General features: G+C 45.6%; 1 protein-coding gene across 3 annotated transcripts in view; it reads left to right on the forward strand.

Annotated features, from left to right (window-relative positions):
* Window positions 1–24,062, forward strand: part of ARID1A (AT-rich interaction domain 1A) — a 79,568-nt gene that overhangs the window by 50,938 nt on the left and 4,568 nt on the right. For 2 of the 3 annotated variants that reach the window (XM_012750580.2, XM_012750582.3), the window contains 15 exons: window positions 8,021–8,261; window positions 8,550–8,639; window positions 9,336–9,503; window positions 10,502–10,814; window positions 12,686–12,831; window positions 13,244–13,353; window positions 14,613–14,822; window positions 17,209–17,416; window positions 19,490–19,622; window positions 19,809–19,984; window positions 20,365–20,515; window positions 20,597–20,761; window positions 20,844–20,940; window positions 21,396–22,287; window positions 22,631–22,761. In XM_012750580.2, coding sequence (XP_012606034.1) covers window positions 8,021–8,261; window positions 8,550–8,639; window positions 9,336–9,503; window positions 10,502–10,814; window positions 12,686–12,831; window positions 13,244–13,353; window positions 14,613–14,822; window positions 17,209–17,416; window positions 19,490–19,622; window positions 19,809–19,984; window positions 20,365–20,515; window positions 20,597–20,761; window positions 20,844–20,940; window positions 21,396–22,287; window positions 22,631–22,761 — 3,231 coding nt within the window. The remainder of the gene's footprint in view (window positions 1–8,020; window positions 8,262–8,549; window positions 8,640–9,335; window positions 9,504–10,501; window positions 10,815–12,685; window positions 12,832–13,243; window positions 13,354–14,612; window positions 14,823–17,208; window positions 17,417–19,489; window positions 19,623–19,808; window positions 19,985–20,364; window positions 20,516–20,596; window positions 20,762–20,843; window positions 20,941–21,395; window positions 22,288–22,630; window positions 22,762–24,062) is intronic. The other variant, XM_012750581.3, reaches the window with a different exon arrangement.

A 24,062-nucleotide genomic window follows, 5' to 3' on the forward strand; every position in this document is an offset into this window, starting at 1 on the left:
TCTTGATTTCTCTCTCTGAGCCACACCCTTGTGCTTGGTAATAAGATTAGAGCACATTCAGTTTGAATACCCAGCAGAGCCCAGCCTCTTGCCTTCATGGAACTCAACTTCTTTTTTGCTTCCCTAGATTCAAAGTCACCCTCTCCATACCCTCTGCCCCCTCGTATATTAAGTACCCTTCTGAAAACCTAGGGGTGAGAAAAAGTACTATACCCTTTAATTTAGCATAGAAAAAGTTTAAGTTAAGAAGGCTATAGGTGAAAGGGCTGATTTGGAATAAACTCTGAAAGTTAAAGGAAGAGTAGTTAGGAAAGAGGGAAGCACGTAGCATTGTAGACTTGTAGAGTTGGATTATTTAGTATCAGGTTTTCCTTTTAAAAGGAACTAAATGAAGCCTTGTGAGGGTAGCTGTCCAGAGTCAGGTAGCTAATCATCTAGCATGTATGGAGACAGTTTGTTGCCTTACCTCAATTGGAGTATGGATCTCAGCCTTTGATAGTGTCAAGCTTCTACCTTATGGAAAGAGTTCAGAGTAATATGGATTTGAACCCCAGTTATACTGTTTAATAGCTCTCTGTCCTTGGGCAAGTCATTTAATTTTAGAGCCTGCTTCTTTGTTAAAGTGGGGTGATAACTACATCAGATGGTTGTGAAAACTAAATGTGAATCAACCTTAGGGTTGGACTCATAGCAGTCACATATTCGTGTCAATTCTGCTTCCTTTCAAAAGGGAAATATAGGCCAGGCACAGTGGCTCACTCCTGTAATCCTAGCACTTTGGGAGGCCAATATGGGAAGATTACTTGAGGTTAGGGGTTTGAGACTAGCCTGAGCAATATAATAAGACCCCCATCTCTACAAAAAACAAAAGCCAGGTGTGATGGCATGCACCTGTAGTCCCAGCTACTGGGAAGGGTGAGGCTGAGGTAGGAGGATCGCTGGAGCCCGGAAGTTTGAGGTTGCTGTGAGCTATGATGATGGCCACTGCATTCCAGCCTTGGCAAGATCCTATGTCAAGAAAAGGATCCTATGTCGAGATCCTATGTCAAAAAAAGCAGGGGGTGGATAATAAAGGGATTTGCTTTATTAACTTTTTTCCAACCTTCGTTGAATTTGGAGATCAGAGCTTTCTTTATGAAAGTGTGTGTGTGTGTGTGTGTGTGATTTCCTCTTGAATGAGGGCCCCTGAAAAGCATTCTGAAGACAACTTTTCTCTGCTGTGCATTACCCACCAGGCAGCCAGAAGGTACCAGGAAGAATGAAAGAATGAACCATTATCCCCAGAACAATAGCCTATTGTAGAAAGAGAGAAGAGGGAGTTTGGTGGGGGGTCTTCCTATGCAGTGGTTTCTAGGATACAAACCAAGTTTTTGGAAACTTGGTGGTGGTGGGGGTATAGGAAATAGATTTTTCTGAGCCTTTCCTGGAATAGTTTCTGCTGTTCTATAAACAGTGATGGTAGTCCAATCAGGAAATGGTGCTTATTCCTAAACTAAAAGGATGGTGCCAAGCTCTATATCTTTTCTTCCCTTTCCTTCCAACATGCTTAAGCCTTGACCTGGAAGTACCACCAGGAGTAAGGGGCAGGCAGCCTGTTCTGTGTATTGATGCATTCTTGGTATTTCAGCCAACACCAGCTAGCCTGCTCTCTAGGCATAGATGGTAGTTAATCTGTTGGACTGAGAGCACTCCTTGGACAACAGTGCAGGAATTCTGTAACCCTGGATTCCCTAACAGTCTGGGGTGGGTCAGATTGCTCTTCCTTACATTTATAGCAAAGACTAAAGAGAAAGAAAGAGAGCCTACAACTGAAGCTATTGCACTGAAAATTTTTTTAGAAATGTTTGATAGAGATACCTTCTCCCCTGCCACGCTTGACAAGTTGTGTTGCTTAAGGAAGATTTCATGAAAAACCAAATCTCCCAAAAATGTATTTGCTTTAAGTTTTGTCTTAGTCCTTTTTCCTTGGAGTTTGTTAAAGCTGTTGCCTCCTTTCCTACCTTTTCTTCAAGGGATGTTTCCCAATCTCTTCTGTGTTCTTCAGGATTTCCTCCCATTCTCCAGCATGGCAGCACCCTGAGGGGGGTAGGGAACTTGGCAAATTGCTAGTATAGATTTGGTCATTTAGGATTTTTGTTGTTGTTGTTCAAGGATTGTCATTTAAGTAGAGATGGCTGCGTCACAACACCTCCCCCCCATTCCCAATGAACACATACGCACACTTAACTACAAGCATGTGTTTAAGATTTACCTGGTTCTCTTGATGGTTGGTTTACCTGCCAGTAATCAGCACAACTCAGCAAAAGCTTTTTACAACTAAATGATTTCAAGAACTCCATCTGGGGTGTCTCAAGGATTCAGCCAAATTTATAGGAAAGCCCTGAATCTGAGCATTGCCATGAGCCTGTTCTTTACACTTGCCTATTGCCATTATTTAGTCTGTTCTGCAAAATGAACTGATGTCATCCTCATGCAGCTCTGTTGGGAGATCATTTAAATCTCCCTCCTAACCCTGATCTGGTTCTTTCCTGCTTGAAAATGTACTTCATCAGGCAGCCAATTCATGTTAGAACTTGCAGTTCTTCCTGTGAGAGCACCAGCACCCCGCCCCCCAAGTGAGGTATGGACTGTGCGATTTCAGGCATGGTTTTGTTATGGTGTGAAGAGAAGGTGTTAGCTGCTGAGTTCTGTTTGTCAGCAGAGCCTGACAAACTCATGCTGGCACTCACGGGGGCTGGGCAACCAATCACAGCTGGAACAGTTACCGTCATGGAGTCCCTGTGGGCTTCCTCTATCAGGTCACATCCCAAAATAACATTGGGCAGTATTTCAAGTGAAGAAATGAAGGCTTTCGGGGCTGTAGCCAGCCTGGAGTGTGAGATTCTGTGTGAAATAGTTGGACCTGCTCCAGCGCTTTTGATCTGCATGGTAGATGAGCAGTAAAATGCATGAAACACGTTGGAAACACGTGAGGAAATTCTCCTGGCCCCACTGCTTCCTTGGAACTGGCAGGGCACTGAGTGGGCTGATCCTCACCTCCCATCTCTCAGCAGGATTATACTTGGAGGAGAGCAAACCTGGGAAAAGAAATCTTTCCACTAAAAGGACATTGCTACATGGCCGGGCGCTGTGGCTCACGCCTGTAATCCTAGCTCTTGGGAGGCCGAGGCGGGCGGATTGCTCAAGGTCAGGAGTTCAAAACCAGCCTGAGCAAGAGCGAGACCCCGTCTCTACTATAAACAGAAAGAAATTAATTGGCCAACTGATATATATATATAAAAAATTAGCCGGGCATAGTGGCGCATGCCTGTAGTCCCAGCTACTCGGGAGGCTGAGACAGCAGGATTGCTTGAGCCCAGGAGTTTGAGGTTGCTGTGAGCTAGGCTGAAGCCACGGCACTCACTCTAGCCTGGACAACAAAGTGAGACTCTGTCTCAAAAAAAAAATTTTAAAAAAAAAATAAAAAAAAAATAAAAAAAAAAAAAGGACATTGCTACAAATCTTTCAGTAGTCCTCATAGAAGGAGGATGCCTGTTAGGTGGGCCCTTTTGGGAGAATTGAAAACCTCAGAGTCCTGAAATGCCAAAAGCGACCTCCACCAGGGAGAATAGGGGCTTTAGTTGATTGAAGTTTTTCTTTATGATGAGTGTGTTATAGAAAACTGAACTTGTTAGGCACATTGAGATCTGACTCAACAATCAGACATCTGCCTTTTTGTGGAACAAAAGATGTGAAAAACTGGCTTTTTATAGGGTAGAAAGCAGAGGTATGTCCTATGTCATAAAAGGACATGGAGTTCAGAGGAATATCTGTTTATGTAGATAGAGAGGGGAGACATATTTTGGAGACTTTCTGCCCTTACCATTCCCTGTCATTCCCCTGCAAGCCACCAAATTTACTGTGATTAGCCACTGGGACTGGTGGGTTTGTCTTAGATCTTACATTGCTTGTATATTGTTAATTTCTCACTCTAGAGTATTGCAGCTGGTCATTTGGCTCTGAACATATGGTGGTAGGGGGTTTCATGCATGTGCCCTAAGGGTGTCGACAAACTCAGATTTGTCCAGCCATCTCATTGTATAAGTGAGAAAACTGAAGCCCAGCTGTTGCCAGCTTGCCCAAGGTTATAACTGCTAAGTACCAAACGCTGGGCCTTAGTCTCAAAGATGTGACGCTTTTTCCTCCATTCATGTAGTATCATAGCATAGTAGAGAAAGCGTGAGCATAGGCTTTGGGGTTTAGCAGGCTGAGGTTCAAGATCTAGTTTCCACCACTTACTTGCTGGATGACTTCAGCATCCCAATCTCTTTGGGCATCAGCTTACTCATCTTCTAAATGGTAGGGGTAGTAGTATCTATGACCAAGAATTACAGAAAACTAAGTAACTCTACAAAATGCCTGACATATAGTAGATACTCAAATGGTAGCTATTGTTAATAATAGATGATATTAATAGTAGATGATGATTTGTTCCTTTGTATGCTAACATTCTGGTTCGTAAAATGATTTTTTTTTTTTTTTTTTTTTTGAGAAAGAGTCTCATTGTGTTGCCCAGGCTAGAGTGCCATGGCATCAGCCTAGCTCACAGCAACCTCAAACTCCTGGGCTCAGCCTCCCGAGTAGCTGGAACTACAGGCATGTGCCACCATGCCTGGCTAATTTTTTCTATATATTTTCAATTGGGCAATTAATTTCTTTCTATTTTTAGTAGAGAGGGGTCTCACTCTTGCTCAAGCTGGTCTTGAACTCCTGAGCTCAAACAGTTCTCCCGCCTCGGCCTCCCAGAGTGCTAGGATTACAGGCGTGAGCCACCGCGCCTGGCCTTAAAATGATTTTAGACCAACTACTCCAATGCTGACCACTTGCCATCTAATGAAAATGACAGTTTGAGAGATTGGCCTCAAACCAACCAAATCAGAGAGATAAGAAGATTAATGTTGCTTCCTTCCCCAATATTACTCTGTGCCCAAGCATCCCAACTCATGTGGGGCAGCTATTGACAGTGGTTTATTTAGTGCTTTTTCTCCAAGGAGCCTAGGACACTTTACCAAAACTGTGCTTCTGTCACTCTATTGAAGTAGAAGCTACCTCTTTAGTAGCCACAGATGCCTCCAAAGACCCCTGCCCCAAGGGCTGCAAGGATTTTCTTTAGGCCCCTAGGATCCTTCAGCTGGACTAGGGACACTCGGTTATGGATCTATGCTGAGCCTGTTTTTTTAACAGAAGTATGGCTGAAGGAACCTCATTAGTCTCTGCCCTGATCTGATAGCAGTGACTGGTGGGTTTTGGTGTTTTGTTTATTTGTGTTTGGTTTTTTCCACTCAGTTCTTCAGTAGGTCTCTGAGGATATATGCCAAATTGAACGGGGGTTTCTCTGGTGAGAGCAACAGAAGGACAGCCAAAGGGGACTTTGGCTTTACCTGTGATAACTGAAATGTTTTTACAATGAGAGTGTGTTCATGTTTTATTTGTATAATTAAAGATAACATTTCAAAGCAAAACACTTAATTTTTCAAAACCATTTGAACAAAGCTAAATTCTTGTCTTATGATGGCCCCTTAATTCCTATTCTATTCTGAAATACACAGATTTCTTTTTTCTGTAAGCAAGTAGCTCTTATTACCAGAAACCAGCAGCTTGATAAGGAGTGGAGACTGTGGGTTTGAGAGGGCATGGAGGAAACTTCCTGGTCCCTACAACAAAGCATCGGGCTATGGGTAATGTAGGGTCTAACGGATAGGCCTTTCCTACACAGCCTACACAGTTGGCTCCTCGTGTCATCTTGCTACCTCTTTGATTTTGTTCTCCTTGGCTCAGAAGCCAGTTGTCCCTGGTATAACTTAGCCCTCAAAACAGGGATGGAATCCCTCTCTTGGGATGAACCTGGGGCTCTTAATAGCTCCAGGAACTTTAGTCCTTTGAGAAGATGTCTTTTGCTGTTACCTAAAGGTTGCCCTCTTGAGTTCTCTACTGTACTGGAACTAATTCTAATTGCATTTTCAAAGTATGCTATGGTACAGCAGGTCTACTTATCAACAAGAAAGTTAGGATTTTCTGACTTCTCAGCTAACATGGAGAGCTGGACACAGACACCAATGCACACCTACTGACCTGCCTTGCCTTCAGAGCAAACTTTGCTTCCATGGAACTCAGCAGAAATGCTCCCAGCCTAGAGAAGTTGCCAGATGGTTTGTGGAAGGTCCAACCAGCCTGGATACTTGAGGGAGATGCTAAGAGTTGCCCTCTAATCTCCAATGTGATTATGAGATTCCAGGGTCAGAGTCACTTTGAACTGATCTTTCCAAGGTGAGCTTGTTTGTGTTGAGTAGGAAAAGGCTCAAATCAGCCCAACTTGGAGCTCCTTCTTCTTTAGATGTGTTTCTTTAAGAGAACTCTCTCTCTCTTTTTTTTTTTTTTTTTGAGGCAGGGTCTCAGTCTTTTACTTGGACTAGAGTGCAGTGGCATCAGCATAGCTTGCTACAACCTGAAACTCTTGGGCTCAGGCGATGCTCTGGCCTCAGCCTCCTGAGTAGCTGGGACATGAGTGTGCACCACCATGCCTGGCTACATTTTGTATTTTTTGTAGACACGGGGGTCTCTGCTATGTTGCTCAGGCTGGTCTCAAACTCCTGGCCTCCCAAAGTGCTAGGATTATAGTGAGCCACTGCAGCCAGCCAAAACTCTTTTCTTAACTTTCAGTACTAGGGTTTTCATCCCTTCTTCAGTTAGTTCCTACCCTGGAGTGATATTGCCAGAGAATGAACATGGGGGAAGTAGTTTGGGGGTGTATTTCTTGGGGTGAATATTTTTCAAATTGAGTTCCTAGTTGCTAATAGCGGAATTTATTGACCTAGAGTAAACACTTTTTTTTTTTTTTTTTTTTGAGAAAGAGTCTCACTCTGTCTCTCAGGTTAGAGTGCAGTGGCATCATCATAGCTTACTATAATCTCAAACTCCTAGGCTCAAGTAATTCTCCTGCCTCAGCCTCCAAGGGAGCTAGGACTACAGGTGCACAGGGTCTCCCCACTACGCCTGGCTTATTTTTCTTCTTCTTCTTCTTTTTTTTTGGGTAGAGAATGGGTCTCACTCTTGGTCAGGCTGGTTTTGAACTCCTGTCCTCAAGAGATCCTCCGACCGAGGCCTCCCAGAGTGCTAGGATTATAGGTGTGAGCCACTGAGCCTGACCTAAAAGTGAACTCTTTGTTGATTAATTCAAGATAAGTAAAGCCTACAACCAAGTTCTCATTGAAAAACTTAAACCTGGAAAAGAACTGAATTTGTTCAGTTGGCAGACATTTGTTTATCCCTGTTGTAGACCAGGTGTTAGGAATATAGTCCCAGACCTTCCTTGGCAGTTGAGAAATTCTTTCCCGTGTATTGTATTCCTTTGTCACCCCCTACCCCTTATGTTGCAAAGCATGGTGACTTGGAGTGAGTCCTTGGTAAATGGAAGTTATGATAATCTGTAATAATCATTATAATATATAATGGAAGGAGAGGGAGGGATCTGAAAATGTTGCTCAAATTTGTTAACATTCTCTCATAGCTCCTGGTGCCATCCTGGCAGCATTTTGTAGTTTCCCTGTTGGAAGAAAACTAAAGGCTCACTGAAATAGCTGCTTTCTCATGACTGTAGAACTTAGGACTGGGGAAAAAACTGAAAGTATTTAATCTGCTTCTAAGGTCATAGAATAGGGGTCAGCAAACATAGGTAGGTTTTTTATAAAGTTTTACTGAAACACAGCCACATCCCATTTGTTTACATATTGTCTTTGATTACTATTGTACCACAGTGGCAAAGTTAAGCAGCTTTGACAAAGACTATATGGCCAATCAAGTCTAAGATATTTTCTACCTACTCCTTAACAGAGTTTGCCACGTATAAGCTATAGTATCATGACTAAATAACACGTGTGGTGTGTTTTCTCTTGGTTAAGGAAAATGCTAAACAAGTAATAGGAGTATTGAAAGAATCTTTCTGCCTAATATATTAATCCATGTTCTTGTATGTATGTTCTAGGATCTGTCTGGTTCAATAGATGATCTCCCCATGGGGACAGAAGGAGCTCTGAGCCCTGGAGTGAGCACATCAGGGATTTCCAGCAGCCAAGGAGAGCAGAGTAATCCAGCTCAGTCTCCATTCTCTCCTCATACTTCCCCTCACCTGCCTGGCATCCGAGGCCCCTCCCCGTCCCCTGTTGGTTCCCCCGCCAGTGTTGCTCAATCTCGCTCAGGACCACTCTCGCCTGCTGCAGTGCCAGGTATCCTTAAGTGCTGGGCTTTGGGGAGAGGGAAAGGTGACTGGTCTCAGTGGCATTAGGGATCCCCAGTTTTCTATTGGCAAAGAGAGCATCTCTGGCTCATGTCTGCACGATTTCCCCTTACCATTTGAAGAAGGGAGATGGGAACTCTGTGGCTGGATCTCTCTGTATGAAATACTGAGAGGTGCTTGGCCTCACCTTGAGCTATTTCCAGCTTAGAATTGTCCTCCTAGCTAGAATTCCCAGGCTTAGACATGATTTGCTTATATCTTTCTTTGTCTGGAGCAGGCAACCAGATGCCACCTCGGCCACCCAGTGGCCAGTCGGACAGCATCATGCATCCTTCCATGAACCAATCAAGCATTGCCCAAGATCGAGGTGAGGGCCTGGGCTTTGGGGACGGCCAGGAGGGTAAGGTAGACACTTTAGTAGTAGCCTATACAGTAGCTTTTGGAGAACTGTATGACCATGAAGCTTAGGACAATTCCAGTATCAAATTGTTTTTACATTTTTTTAAAGTTGACATAATAATTGTGTGTATTTATGGGGTACATAGTGATGTTTCAATACATGTATAGTGATCATATCAGGGTAGTTAGCATATCTATCATCTTAAATATTTATCATTTCTTTGTAATGGAGCCTAGCAGGAAATTGTGAAATTAGAGTGGGCTTGACCATGTTGGTGTCTCCAATATTGTGTTCCCCAACAGTCATTCTTCATTTCTCAGTGCTTATGTGTGTTTTGATAGATTTCTCCCTACATTATACCTCATTTGGTCAGCATTTGCTGAAGACTCAGCATTGAGTCTTCACCCATTAAGTCATTCACCATTTTGATCTTTGTCATCATTCCTTGTCTTTCTAAACCTCAACAGTTGGCATGCCCTGTTTAATGGCTTATTTCACTTTGGAGGTGCCTAAAAGGGCACATGACTATATAGCAAACCAGATAGAGACTCCATGCAAGTAGCTGCTAAAGAAAATGTATATGGTAAAGTCCCAGAATAAGGGGGAGAGCATTTGTTCCCATTGTACTGAGCTAATAACTGTGTGGATACCACCCACAAACAGGTTATATGCAGAGGAACCCCCAGATGCCCCAGTACAGTTCCCCCCAGCCCGGCTCAGCCTTATCTCCGCGTCAGCCTTCCGGAGGACAGATGCACACAGGCATGGGCTCCTACCAGCAGAACTCCATGGGGAGCTATGGTCCCCAGGGTGGTCAGTATGGCCCACAAGGTGAGTATGCTCTACTCAGTTAGGAGTAGATAGAATCTAGAGAAGAGAACAGTTCTTGTCTAATATGCTGCCATCTGGGTTGTAAGAATAGAACTGTCCTTTGCCTTAAATCCACCCAGCCTGAGTCCTCAAGTAGGGCAAGGCAGAATTCCATCTTATCTCTACTTACTCTGTCTTTCCTTACTCAGGAAAGTCTTTGAATTTTCCTGAGCCTCTGTTTCATCTATAAAAATAGAATTATAGGCCAGACATGGTGGATCCCACCTGTAATCCCAGCACTTTGGGAGGTCAAGGCGGGAGGATGACTTGAGGCTAGGAGTTAAAGATCAGCTGGGCAATATAATAAGACCCTCTTTCTACAAAAAAAAATTTGTAGTCTTAGCTACTGGAGAGGCTGAGGCAGGAGTATCATTTGAGTCTGGGAATTGGAGGTTGCAGTGAGTTATGATTGTGCCATGGCACTCTAGCTTGAGCAGCAGAGTAGTGAGACCCTGTCTTTAAAAAAAAAAATAGTGGAGATAATAGTGTTACCCCAGCACTGCGCATACACACTTAATACATGATAGCCAATAGCCACTGGTTATTACAATTATTTTTTTAGTGAATAAGTCCTAATAGTTCTTTGCTCAAAATTAGCCCTAGGCAGATCTAAAACTGAGTGTCTTACACAGAGCATGGCATAGAAAGCAAGAAAGGAAAGAATATGTAGAAAAGCAATAATTCTAGGAATTGAAAGACCTGGATAGCAGCAAAGCCAGCCTTGCTCTGTGCTTGCTTTAAGATAAGGGGACACTTGAGGGGACACTGCCTTTACATGATCCTAGCCTCCTCTTTCCTTTTTTTCCCCATGGAGGTAAAGGCTACCATGCAGTTGATCTCTTTCCTGATTAAAATATTAAATGATTCCCATCGTTTGGAGTTAGAGAGTTGAGAAATACTAGTGAGTTGCTAGTGAGTCACTAACCAAGTCTCTGTGTCTTCTTACCCTCCCCTCTCAGGAGGCTACCCCAGGCAGCCAAACTATAATGCCTTGCCCAACGCCAACTACCCCAGTGCAGGCATGGCTGGAAGCATGAATCCCATGGGTGCTGGAGGTCAGATGCATGGACAGCCGGGCATCCCACCTTATGGCACACTTCCTCCAGGGAGAATGAGTCACGCCTCCATGGGCAACCGGCCTTATGGCCCTAACATGGCCAATATGCCACCTCAGGTTGGGTCAGGGATGTGTCCCCCTCCAGGGGGCATGAACCGGAAAACTCAAGAAACTGCTGTCGCCATGCATGTTGCTGCCAACTCTATCCAAAACAGGTAAAAGCTGGGAAGTGAAGAGCATGTCAGTGTAAGAATTCCATTGTTCCATCATAGAGCCATTCAGGACATTGAGATGCCTCTGGACCTAAACCAGGAGGGAGGTGTGAGAGCTCTTTAGAAAACTAGGTTTTCTGGCTGGGCACAGTGGCTCACGCCTGTAATCCTAGCACTCTGGGAGGCCGAAGCGGGCGGATTGCTCAAGGTCAGGAGTTCGAAACCAGCCTGAGCAAGAGCGAGACCCCGTCTCTACTATAAATAGAAAGAAATTGATTGGACAACTAATATATATAGAAAAAATTAGCCGGGCATGGTGGTGCATGCCTGTAGTGCCAGCTACTTGAGAGGCTGAGGCAGGAGGATTGCTTGAGCCCAGGAGTTTGAGGTTGCTGTGAGCTAGGCTGACGCCACGGCACTCACTCTAGCCTAGGCAACAAAGCGAGACTCTGTCTCAAAAAAAAAAAAAAAAAAAAAAAAGGATGGGTTATTTTGTTTCTGTTTTTTTAAAATACTATGAAGTAAAGAACAGATTCCTTTGATTTAAAAAATAACTCTTCAGAGTAGGTGGTTTCATATCTATCAGTCAATTTTTTTGGTTTCCAAAAGGATTCTTAACGATACACATGACCTGAATCTATGGTATGAGAAACAGGGTGGTATGGTTGTGGTTTGCTGTTTCTCTACTGCTTTGTGTAGTCCTGTGTGCTGGAGTACAGAAGGCTTGTGTGATTAGGTTTAATGACTTAAACATTCATCTCTTCTTCTTTGGCCATGGACTTCGCTATGATTCCACTGTTACTCAAAGCTCCATCTCCATGCCCCTCTCCCCATTGTTGTTGCCCACCTTTTTTTATTTAATTTTTTTTTTAAAACTTAGCCCTGGCCAGCCCCAGGAAGAGTCTGCCACTTGGCTTATGATGCCCACTGTTCTTAAAGTAAATCTTATTGAGCTGTTGATGAACCCAGTTAGAATAGAGTGATTTGACTATAAAAAGCTAGATCTAGTAGAACTTCAGAATGATGGAGTGCAGAGTTTGCATTGGGCTCATCAGGAAAGAATGCAAAGCCACCTCCAGGTGCTCTGCTGATAGGTCCAGTCCAGTCTGATTGGAGTTTGGCATGACAAAGAGTAGTACAATTGAGCATTTCTTCTAGGCCTTTTGCCATAGAGAGGGTCCTTAAATGGAGATACATCTTGACTTTGGAGGTGACTTTGAGGAAGGCAGTACTTACAAGACATAGTAGGGCTCTATTCTTCAAAGAGTATACCCCTTGAGCTATTGTTTGCTATGTGGAGCTTAAACCCTCTTAGAACCTTTTGTGGGAGATAAAAGGTGAGAACATCTGGGCGAGGCGTGGTGGCTCACGCCTGTAATCCTAGCACTCCTGGATGCTGGGGTGGGAGGATTGCTTGAGATCCGGAGTTTGAGACCAGCCTCAGCAAGAGCGAGACCTCATCTCTACTAAAAAAATAGAAATTAGCTGGACAACTAAAAAATATATATATATATATATATATATATATATACACACACACACACACACACACACATATGAAAAATTAGCCAAGCATGGTGGCGCATGCTTACAGTCCCAGCTACTAAGGAGGCTGAAGCAGGAGGATTGCTTGAGCCCAGGAGCTCAAGGTTGTGAACTAGGCTGATGGCACGGCACTCTAGCCTGGGCAATAGAGCGAGACTCTGTCTCAAAAAGAAAAATATCTGAGTGTTACATAGTTCTGGTTTTAGGGACTCATAAATTTTTCTTTTTATTGCCTAAATAGATGATCATATAACCCTATTTAGCTCAAGTCCCAATCTGAAAGCTCAGAGTCTCTAATCCTGGTCTCTCTTACTCTCTCTTTTCCTCAGGCCACCAGGCTACCCCAATATGAATCAAGGGGGCATGATGGGAACTGGACCTCCCTATGGACAAGGGATTAATAGTATGGCTGGCATGATCAACCCTCAGGGACCCCCATATTCCATGGGTGGGACCATGGCCAACAATTCTGCAGGTAAGTTGTAGTTATTGCTCACTCCAGGGATTTCTTCAAGCATTATCTTTAGCCAAGTGCCATGGCCCCAGCATGAAATTCCACCACTTTGGGAGGCCAAGGCAGAAGGATCACTTGAGCCCAGGAGTTCAAGACCAGCCTAAGCAACATAACAAGAACCCTGTCTTCACAAAAAAATAGAAAAATAGCTGAGCATGGTGGTGCATACCTGTAGTCCCAGCTATTCAGGAGGCTGAGGCAGGAGGATTGCTCGAGCCCATATGTTTTAAGCTGCAGTGAGCTATGATCATGCCACTGCATTCCAGCCCGGGTGACAGAGCAAGACCCTATCCCAAAAACAGAAAAAAAAAAGAAGTGATCGTCACATCATAGCTAAACATATTGGGCTTGAGAAGTCTTTTCTCTTTTACAGGGATGGCAGCCAGCCCAGAGATGATGGGCCTTGGGGATGTCAAATTAACTCCAGCCACCAAAATGAACAACAAGGCAGATGGGACACCCAAGACAGAATCCAAATCCAAGGTAATGGTTTTTGTCTTGAATCCTTTCAACTTTGTGTGCTATCCTTTTCAGTGATAGGAGGGAAAAGAAAAGAGTGAGAAGATTCCAGCCTTTTATGACACCAATTAGAAATTCTCTGTAAAAGCTGCTGTTGACCCTACTTATCAAGAAGGGTCCCAGAATAATAGCTCATTGAATTAGGTTTGAGTTAGCCTACAGGATCCTGATGTAAATAACATAATATTCTCAGAGCTGCATTTTATGGAGGAAATGCCAGACCCTGCATTATAGAGTTCTCTCTACTATTTGGCTGGTGCCCTATGTGAAACTGTGCCTCCTATACTCACGCATTGATAGATGGTTTGTGCCATGGGCAACTAGTTGCTCTTCTGTTCCTCAGCCTTACTCATAACAACAGGAAAGGTTGGTGCCCTGTGTTCTGTAAAGGAGATGAGGCAGATGGATCTTGGGTCCTTGGCTTCCCTATAGGTTGGTCATGGGTGTGCTGTCTGTAAAGCAGTGTGGTAGCCTTGGAACCTGCTTAGCATTTGGGTTATTTGAAACATTTCCATCCTTAGCCATACCTCACTTCCCCTATCTATATAAGGAGGGAAAATAAAAATCACAGCTGCTATCTCCTGTGAATCTTCACCTCTTACTCCCAGCCCTTATGGCCATCTGCCTCTCTTGGACAGGATGATATACAAAGCCTTCATCCACACAGAGCTAACATTTTCCATGAGAGAAAAAAAAAAAAAAAAAATGAAAAAGATATCCAAAGCCTTCAGCCAGGTGGGACACCCTTCCTTAATCTATCCCATTGCCTCAAGATTGTGTTTTGAGTTTCTCAAATTCTCCAAAACACAGTACCCAAGTGTGTCCAGGCTCCTGGGTAGTAGCGTGGGAGTAATACGGGCTTTGATGTCAGGTGGACAAGGGTTTGGCACTCAGCACTGCCACATAAAAGCTGTAAGATCTCAGGCTTTGCTTCCTGGTGCCTTCTTCCTTATCTTTAAAAATGGGGATAATTTTATAATACCTCATATGTAAAGACATGTAGCACAGCTCCCAGTACATAACATGTAGTCAGTATTAGCATCCTTCCTTTGCAGGAAAAAAGTCTAGCTCCCTTTTGGCCCTTCAACCCGGTGAAGGCAGGGCAAGTGTTAGTGACCACTCCAGAGTAAGCTTTGTCACTGCCTCATCAAGAGACTTCTGAGACCCTTAGCATAGGCCTTGAATCTAACCCATTCCTATGAATTTTGACCTGAACCTTCCAGAAATCCAGTTCTTCTACTACAACCAATGAGAAGATCACGAAGTTGTATGAACTGGGTGGTGAGCCTGAGAGGAAGATGTGGGTGGACCGTTATCTGGCCTTCACAGAGGAGAAGGCCATGGGCATGACAAATCTGCCTGCTGTGGGTAGGAAACCTCTGGACCTCTATCGCCTATATGTGTCTGTGAAGGAGATTGGTGGATTGACTCAGGTGAGTGAGTGCCTGATGCTTCCTCTGTGGTTTCAACAAGCTTCCTCTCTAGGTTCTCATTGGCTTCATGTGGTACCATGCATCCCACAGGGACATCATCCTCTCCCACTCTCTGAATTGCACACTGACAGACCAGGTCTTAGAAAATAAGGAGACCTTCCTGGTAGTAGGAGGTATTAGCAGTTAAGTTTACCATGTATCTATAGTCCCACTGAGGTACAAAAACAGGGAGAGTCTGTGGGCATTCTGATTCCATGGGAGACAATTTGGCATAGTAGGAAGGGTAGGATTTGGAGAGATGAGCCTGGTTTTGATCCTGTCTTAGCCACTTACAGCATATATGACCTTAATTAAGGTATATAACCACTCTGAACTTAGTTTCCTTATTTGTAAAGTACGGCCAGTGTATATTCTGCTAGACTGTCAAAAGTTAGTAATAGTATTAAAGCTTTCAGCAAGGTTTCTGGCACATAAATTGGTCTGCAAGATGGTACAGAGGCAACCAGGGCAGTTGTTGATCTTCTCATTCCTTGACGCTTTCCAGTAAAGATAGGATTTTAGGAGCTGCTTAATAGAAATAGGTTATGAAGGAAGAAGTGTTGGGAAATTATGTGTTTATTTACTGTATATAAAAGACTTAAGTAAATGGACTAATCCTTGGTGAAAACCTCTAAATTAGACATCACCCAGAGCTTGCACCTACACTGGTACCTTACAATTTTGTTTTAGACTCAGCTCAGGAGGCAAACAGGTGAGGCAACACTGACAGCACACAGTGCCTTGCAGAATTCCCTCTTATGTATATTCTGTAGTTGCCAGACCAAAAGCCTGCTGTTGAATCAGAGTTTGTGGCTGAGCTCAGAGGGAGGCGTGGTGGGAGGGACTTACTCTAAACCTTCTAAATCAGAAGAGGAAAACAGCTGTCACCAGCAGAAAAGAAAGTGATTGGAATGAAGCCAACCAACAGTCAGTTATGAATTCCTTCTCCCTTCAAGCTTTATTACCCTCCCCCACAAAGGAAAACAAAACAAAACAAGACACGTGTATACTGCCACATAATTGGCGTGGGAAGCAAAGCCACAGAAGTCTTCTGAGGTGACCCTAGGCTTAATCCTGCCATTCTGATACTCATAGCCAGGCCTCTCTTACTTGTGGGGAAAAGGGAGCATTGGGTTAGGATTAGGTGGGCTTCTGGACTCAGTGAACCTAGGATGAGGCACAGAGAAATCCTAATGCCTGGCCCTGACTTCCAGTTTGCAAAAAGATGCAAACTTTTTAGACACTGCTTTGTATTGAACTCTGAAGTCAATGAAAATTCAGAGGTAAAAGAGTGCTATTATAAGTTAGTCTATGAATGCTCTAACAAGGCAAAAGGTGAGTCTTAAGATTTTCTAAAGGATTAGTGGGGTTTAGGTAGAGGGAGGAGCCATTCCATAAACTGGCCCAGATGGCATGGGTATGGGACAAAGTCTGGAATTTCCTCCACCAAGGCCATCTCCAACCATATAGACTCAGCTCAGGTGTTACTTGCCCTAGGAAGTATTCCTGGTCGCCTCCCCTCCATGTAGGTGATCCCCCTCTGTGCTTCCTTAAACTCTTCTCTCTGGTATCACAGGTACCATATCAACAAGTGTCACAACCTATTGAACTTCCTTTGTGGATCAGGACTGGAAAGCCCTTGTTCCCAGCCCATGGGGGGACAGGCTTACCATATGGTAGATGAATACATATAAGAACCCATGAACAAAGAAACCCACCAGGCTAAAGCAGAAAGACTCATTTTAGGGAGCATTTAGGGAATGGTCTTGGTCAATGTGCCTGGAAGCTGAGGGAAGGAGACAGACCTATAAGCGGGCTACTGGGGAGGTACAAAAGAAATCATGAGGCCTTGAACATCTGGACACTAGAAAATAAGTTAAGCGGGGTGGTCATTGATATTACCACAAGAGTCTCCATTTTATAAAATGTTAGTTTTTATTAGTGCATTTAAAATAGGATTGGGATCTGCAGGTGATTTGCAAATCATTTTTCAGCAGTGTTATTTGTGTAAGGCAAAAACCAGGCTCTCTGAACTCTCTTCTAATAGGAATGTGAGATTTGCCCTATCTTGAATCATCACGTTCTGATAGTTACAGTGGAGTATGCTGAGGATAGAGCAAACCAGCCACAGATTTAACGTTTGTTGTGGGCTATTCACCAAGCAGTATTAACTTTTGCAATTACGTAAGAATGGTGATTCTATAAGAGATGAGTAACTTGCAGCCTGATGGGGTTTGGGGATTGTGGGCAGAAAACTTGCAGCCTGATGGGGTTTGGGGATTGTGGGGATTTTGGACAGGAAAACCAGGTAGAAGATATATTCCAACTCTTCTGGTTGGTTATACAGGTCAACAAGAACAAAAAATGGCGGGAACTCGCGACCAACCTGAATGTAGGCACATCAAGCAGTGCTGCCAGCTCCTTGAAAAAGCAGTATATCCAGTGTCTCTATGCCTTTGAGTGCAAGATTGAACGGGGAGAAGACCCTCCCCCAGACATCTTTGCAGCTGCTGATTCCAAGAAGTCCCAGGCCAAGATCCAGCCTCCTTCTCCTGGTAAGGATGGGTGAGCAGCCCCACCAAGGCTGAGGACCTGTTACCCTGGCAGTGCTCTGCCCTGCCTTACCATAGGGCTTAACAGGTTGGCAGACTAAAGAGTGGGCAGTGGCAACTCCCTTGGAGGGTACTTTGCAGCAGCTCTTAATATTGTTTTTTTTTGCCGGGGGAGTTGTTTTTTAAAGAGATGAAGTTGTCATCCAGACTGGAGTGCAGTGGTGTGATCGTAGCACATCGCAGCCTTGAACTTCTCGACTTAAGCAATCCTCCCTGCCTTGGCCTCTTTTTTTTTTTTGAGACAGAGTCTCACTCTGTTGCCAGGGCCAGAGTGCTGTGGCATCAGCCTAGCTCACAGCAACCTCAGACTCCTGGGCTCAAGCGATCCTTCTGCCTCAGCCTCCCGAGTAGCTAGGACTACAGGCATGCACCACCATGCCTGGCTAATTTTTTCTATTTTTGGTAGAGACGGGGTCTCATACTTGATCAGGCTGGTCTTGAACTCCTGTGTTCAAACGATCCACCCTCCTTGGTCTCCCAGAGTGCTAGGACTTCAGGCATGAGCCACCACGCCAGGCCCCACCTTGGCCTCTTGAATAGCTAGGACTATAGGTGTACACCACCATACCTAGCTAATTTTTCTTATTTTTTTTGTAGAGACAGGGGTCTCACTATGTTGCCCAGGCTGGTCTGGAACTGCTGGCCTCGAGTGATTCTCCCACCTCGGCCTCCCAAAAGCCTGGGATTATAGACATGAGCCACCATGCCCAGCCCTTAAGTTTTAATTTTGTTGTGTACCTGGCATCTTGCCAAATGTTTGTAAACTGGTGAGTGGGAGGGACATATGAGTAGGAGAAAACTGGCAAATCATAGCAAGACAAGGCCATCTGGGAGCTTTGGCCCACTGATGTCAGCACCTTAGAATGCAGTTCAGACTAGAGCCCTGAATTCCCCAGGGAGATGAGATGGTAATGAATGGGAAGGAGAGGGTGGGGAGGGGATATGAATGGAACTCTGATGGGAGTGCCTCTGCCCACCCTTCTTTCTGAGAGGAGGCTGGGGCCTAGGGGAGCCTGGGGAGGGAAGAAGGCCTGGGCGCCTGGAAGGTGGGTGTAAACACGTGTGCCCTGGTGTTGACCTCTGAGGGTGTAATGAGTGCCTCAGATGACTCATCTGCTGGGGAGGCCTCAGCAGTGGGATATCTACTGCTGGGAATGGTAACTAATGGAAACGTTAATTACCGTTCTATGCACATCAGCTTAGAGTAGCATTTGAACCTGAGCAATGACACTGTGCTGGATACTTGAGCATAGAAGCTTCTTGGCTCCTGAAATGAGCTACTGGTTTGGGACAAGATGGACCCTCCCCATCCTGAATTTTGGGGCTCTGACTAAGAGCTCGTGCACCAGCACTACAAGTTTAATAAATTAGACAAGATCCTTGGAGCAGTAAAGAGAAATAGGCAGGGATGCTGGCAGTGACTTGAGAAATCACAAGCATAATGTCATGGCACATTACTCCTCTTCTCTAAATGTAAAACAAAAATTGGAAGCAGGCCGGGCGCGGTGGCTCACGCCTGTAATCCTAGCTCTCTGGGAGGCCGAGGCAGGTGGATCGTTTGAGCTCAGGAGTTCGAAACCAACCTGAACAAGAGCGAGACCCTGTCTCTACTATAAATAGAAAGAAATTAATTGGCCAACTAATATATATAGAAAACTTAGCCAGACATGGTGGTGCATGCCTGTAGTCCCAGCCACTCGGGAGGCTGAGGCAGGAGGATCACTTGAGCCCAGGAGTCTGAGGTTGCTGTGAGCTAGGCTGATGCCGCGACACTCACTCTAGCCTGGGCAACAAAGTGAGACTCTGTCTCAAAAAAAAAAAAAAAATTGGAAGCAACAGAACCCTCAAATTCCCCTTATTAGGACTTGGCCTTGCAGACCCCCTGCTGAGAAGGGTGATGGAGGTTTTTAAAGGCTTTATAAAGATCTTTTCCAAAGAGATTCTGCATTTGTATATTTCTATGAGAGTTAAACACTCCCATCAAGCAAACTGCTCACCCTGCATCTCTGTCCACAGCGGGATCAGGGTCTATGCAGGGGCCACAGACTCCTCAGTCAACCAGCAGTTCCATGGCAGAAGGAGGAGACTTGAAGCCACCAACTCCAGCATCCACACCACATAGTCAGATCCCCCCCTTGCCAGGCATGAGGTAAGGCCAGGAGCAGGGGCAGGGGCAGGTGGTTTGGGGGACCCTGGGGCTAAGTGCATTAGAACTCCTATGGAGTCCAAGGGTAGTCCTTGCTGCTGCCTGCCCAGTCAGTGACTCTTGTGTGGCCTGTGTTATATCAAAGGAATTAGTCTGTTTGGGGCTTAATTGGTTTTCCTCACTCTGGAGCAGGAGCAATTCAGTTGGGATCCAGGATGCCTTTCCTGACGGAAGTGACTCCACATTCCAGAAGCGGAATTCCATGACTCCAAACCCTGGGTACCAGCCCAGTATGAATACCTCTGACATGATGGGGCGCATGTCCTACGAGCCAAATAAGGATCCTTATGGCAGCATGAGGAAAGGTGACCAACTGCTGTTGACCTTATTCCCTTGAAGACAAGGCCAGGGAAATAGGGGGATATCTGGAGAGTAGCTCAGAGTTCTTGTGGCACCATCCTCTGAAATGAAGTATTTCCTGATTTAACTACCTGACCTACCCACTCCTCGTCATCCCTGCCTCCTTTCTTATCTCCCTCTCCTTGGCCTCACCTTGTCACTCCTTAACAAGAACATGCTGTTTTACTGGTTGGGGCTTCTTCAGATCTATTTTAAACCTCTCAGGAAAACAGTGAAATCAAACCCATTACTCTGAAGGGGGCCTAGGTCTTTGGAGCAGGCAAGGTGTAGATTGCTAGGCCTGCTGACCTACCAATTTGCTCACAGCCTGCTTTTCTGCACTCAGCTCCAGGGGGTGATCCCTTCATGTCCTCAGGGCAGGGCCCCAACGGCGGGATGGGTGACCCTTACAGCCGTGCTGCCGGCCCTGGGCTGGGAAATGTGGCGATGGGACCACGACAGCACTATCCCTACGGAGGTCCTTATGACAGAGTGAGGTAAGCACGACCCCTGCTCCTGTCCATCCACCGCACCCCACGGCTATAGCGCACTCAGTCTGCCTCCCCAATTTTCTTTAGGACGGAGCCTGGAATAGGGCCCGAGGGAAACATGGGCACTGGGGCCCCACAGCCGAATCTCATGCCTTCCAACCCAGACTCGGGGATGTATTCTCCTAGCCGCTACCCCCCGCAGCAGCAGCAGCAGCAGCAGCAGCAGCAGCAGCAGCAGCAGCAGCAGCAACGGTGAGTAAACCTGGTCTCTGTGCTGCTGTCGTTCAGCTTTGCTGTTTCCCACCCTGATCCTCTGTTTCTCTCCATCCTATAGACATGATTCCTATGGCAATCAGTTCTCCACCCAAGGCACCCCTTCCGGCAGCCCCTTTCCCAGCCAGCAGACCACAATGTATCAGCAGCAGCAGCAGGTGAGGAGGGTAGCTGGGAATGAACTGGTGTGCAGATTCCCCTTGAAAGCTAGTTAATAAACTAAATCTAATGTGCTGAAGTCTAAGAAGTTCACTTTAGATGTATTGGTGTTCTTCTCTCACCCAACTATCTTGAAGAGCCAAATCCTCAGTCTCTTGCCTGTGTAGAGTCCAGTCTCCCTACTTCTCCACAAGTGCTAGAAATAGACCTTGTTTTTATTTTTGAGGTTTTGTACATTTTTCTGCTTTAAAGCAAGGGAGAGCCAGAGAGAAAGAGAATGATGCAAAAATAACTGCAAAAGATAATTTGTAAAGGTGAATCCTTGGAGTCTATCCTCTCTTTTAAGAGGGGCAGAAGTAAACCAAGCAAGTTTCTGATGTAGCCGTCTTGGCATCTGTGTACTTTGTGTCCCTGAGTGCAGAGTATTAACTTCACCTCTGTTTGTCTTTCTTAGAATTACAAGCGGCCAATGGATGGCGCATATGGCCCTCCTGCCAAGCGGCACGAAGGGGACATGTACAGCGTGCCGTACAGCACCGGGCAGGGGCAGCAGCAGCAGCAGCAGCTGCCCCCAGCCCAGCCCCAGCCTGCCAGCCAGCAACAAGCTGCCCAGCCTTCCCCTCAGCAAGATGTATACAACCAGTATGGCAATGCCTATCCTGCCACTGCCACCGCTGCTACTGAGCGCCGACCAACAGGCGGCCCCCAGAACCAATTTCCATTCCAATTTGGCCGAGACCGTCTATCTGTACCCCCTGGCTCCAGTGCCCAGCAGAACATGCCACCACAAATGATGGGCGGCCCCATACAGGCTTCAGCTGAGGTTTCTCAGCAAGGCACCATGTGGCAGGGGCGTAATGACATGACCTATAATTATGCCAACAGGCAGAGCACGGGCTCTGCCCCCCAGGGCCCTGCCTATCATGGTGTGAACCGAACAGATGAAATGCTGCACACGGATCAGAGGGCCAACCATGAAGGCCCGTGGCCTTCCCATGGCACACGCCAACCTCCATATGGTCCCTCTGCCCCAGTACCCCCCATGACAAGGCCCCCTCCATCTAACTACCAGCCCCCGCCAAGCATGCAGAATCACATTCCTCAGGTATCCAGCCCCGCTCCCCTGCCACGGCCAATGGAGAACCGTACCTCTCCTAGCAAGTCTCCATTCCTACACTCTGGGATGAAAATGCAGAAGGCAGGTCCCCCAGTACCTGCCTCGCACATAGCACCTGCCCCTGTGCAGCCCCCCATGATTCGACGGGATATCACCTTCCCACCTGGCTCTGTTGAAGCCACACAGCCTGTGTTGAAGCAGAGGAGGCGGCTCACAATGAAAGACATTGGTAAGGAGACCTCCCTAATTGGGTTGCCTAATCTGCCCCTTTCCATCCTGTCCATTGTTCCCTCCATTTCATATTCTGGATTAGGTTAAATCTGGTCCAGTGTTGAAAGGACTTTGGGTAAGGAAGAAATAAGCTGATTTCAGGTTTTCCTTCAAAGCATTGTCATGCAGTAATCTCTTAGACAGCTGAAGAAGCCAAGAGGGGCAGATGTGTGTCATCTCCCAGATAGGAACTGCCTTCCACCTTGTGTTATCTTCAGAGTAGCCTGTCTGATGGGGCAGCCGTGGGGGTGCCTCCAGCCAACCAGGGCTTGGTGGATGGACGACATGGAGGTTTATTTCAGGAACCCCGGAGGCATGGCGAGTAATGATGTCCCTCAAGTCTGGGCTCCTGGCTGAGAGCACGTGGGCATTAGACACCATTAACATCCTGCTATATGATGACAACAGCATCATGACCTTCAACCTCAGTCAGGTGAGTACAGGTGGCTCGGTAAGATTGAGAGGGCCTGGAATCTTCTTAACATAAGACAGTAGTAGGCAGGGTGCAGTGGCTTGCACCTGTAATCCTAGCACTCTGGGAGGCTGAGGCAGGAGGATCACTTGAGCTCAGGAGTGCAAGACCAGCCTGAGCAAGACCCCATTTCTACTTAAAAAAGAAAAAATTAGCTGGGTGTGGTGGTGCACGCCTGTAGTCCCAGATACTTGGGACGCTAAGGCATGAGGATGGCTTGAACCCAGGAGTTTAAAGTTGCAGTGAGCTATGATGATGCCATTGTACTCTAGCCTGGGAGACAGAGCAAGACTCTGTCTCAAAAAAAAAAGAGAAACAGTAGTAAGTGACACTGAGAATGAAGCCATTCCTAGTTACCATGTTCCTGTCTCTCTCTCTTATCTTCCATGCCAGTACTTTGTTTTTCTTCTCTTGCCACTGGGCATGGACCCAGGATATTGAGAGCAGTAATAATTTTTGTAAGGTATCATGTTGATAACAGTAATGAATTCAAAGAGAATTTGGGAGACACTTTTTGGTATTGTTAATAAATGCAGATTCTGGGCCAGACACGGTGGCTCACGCCTGTAATCCTAGCACTTTGGGAGGCCGAGGTAGGAGGATTGCTTGAGCTCAGGAGTTGGAGACCAGCCAGAGCAAGAGCGAGACCCCATCTCTACTATAAGTAGAAAAAATTAGCCAGGTACGGTGGCACATGACTGTAGTCCTAGCTACTCGGGAGGCTGAGGCAGGAGGATCCTTTGAGCCCGGGAGTTTGAGGTTGCTGTGAGCTAGGCTGACACCACGGCATTCTAGCCCAGGCAACAGAGTGAGACTCTATCTCAAAATAAATAAATAAAAATAAATGCAGATTCTGGTCAAGTGAGGGGGCTCATGTGTATAATCTCAACACTTTCGGAGGCTTAGGCAGGAGGATCGCTTGATCCTCAGGAGTTTGAGGCTGCAGTGAGCTGTGATTATGCCACTGGACTCCAGCCTGGGTGACAGAATGAGACTCTGTCTCCCAAAAAAAACAAGTACAGATTCTATCGATGGGAATGTGAGGATGCCTTATTTTCTAGACTACCAAGAACAACCTGTGGTCTTTTTTTATTGTTAGTAAATAGAGCAATTTTTTCCGTTTTTCCCTTTCTTCTTTTACTCTGAATAGAAGGGGTCTTTGTTGATCCCAGATTCCTTAGGTGTAAAATGGGTGGGAGGTTTGTTTAGTAATAATCTTTTTTTTTAATGTTATAATTTTTTATTTTTATAATCATATATAT

This window comes from Microcebus murinus, chromosome 2 (assembly GCF_040939455.1).
Source record: "Microcebus murinus isolate Inina chromosome 2, M.murinus_Inina_mat1.0, whole genome shotgun sequence".
In the NCBI taxonomy this organism is placed as follows: domain Eukaryota; kingdom Metazoa; phylum Chordata; class Mammalia; order Primates; family Cheirogaleidae; genus Microcebus; species Microcebus murinus.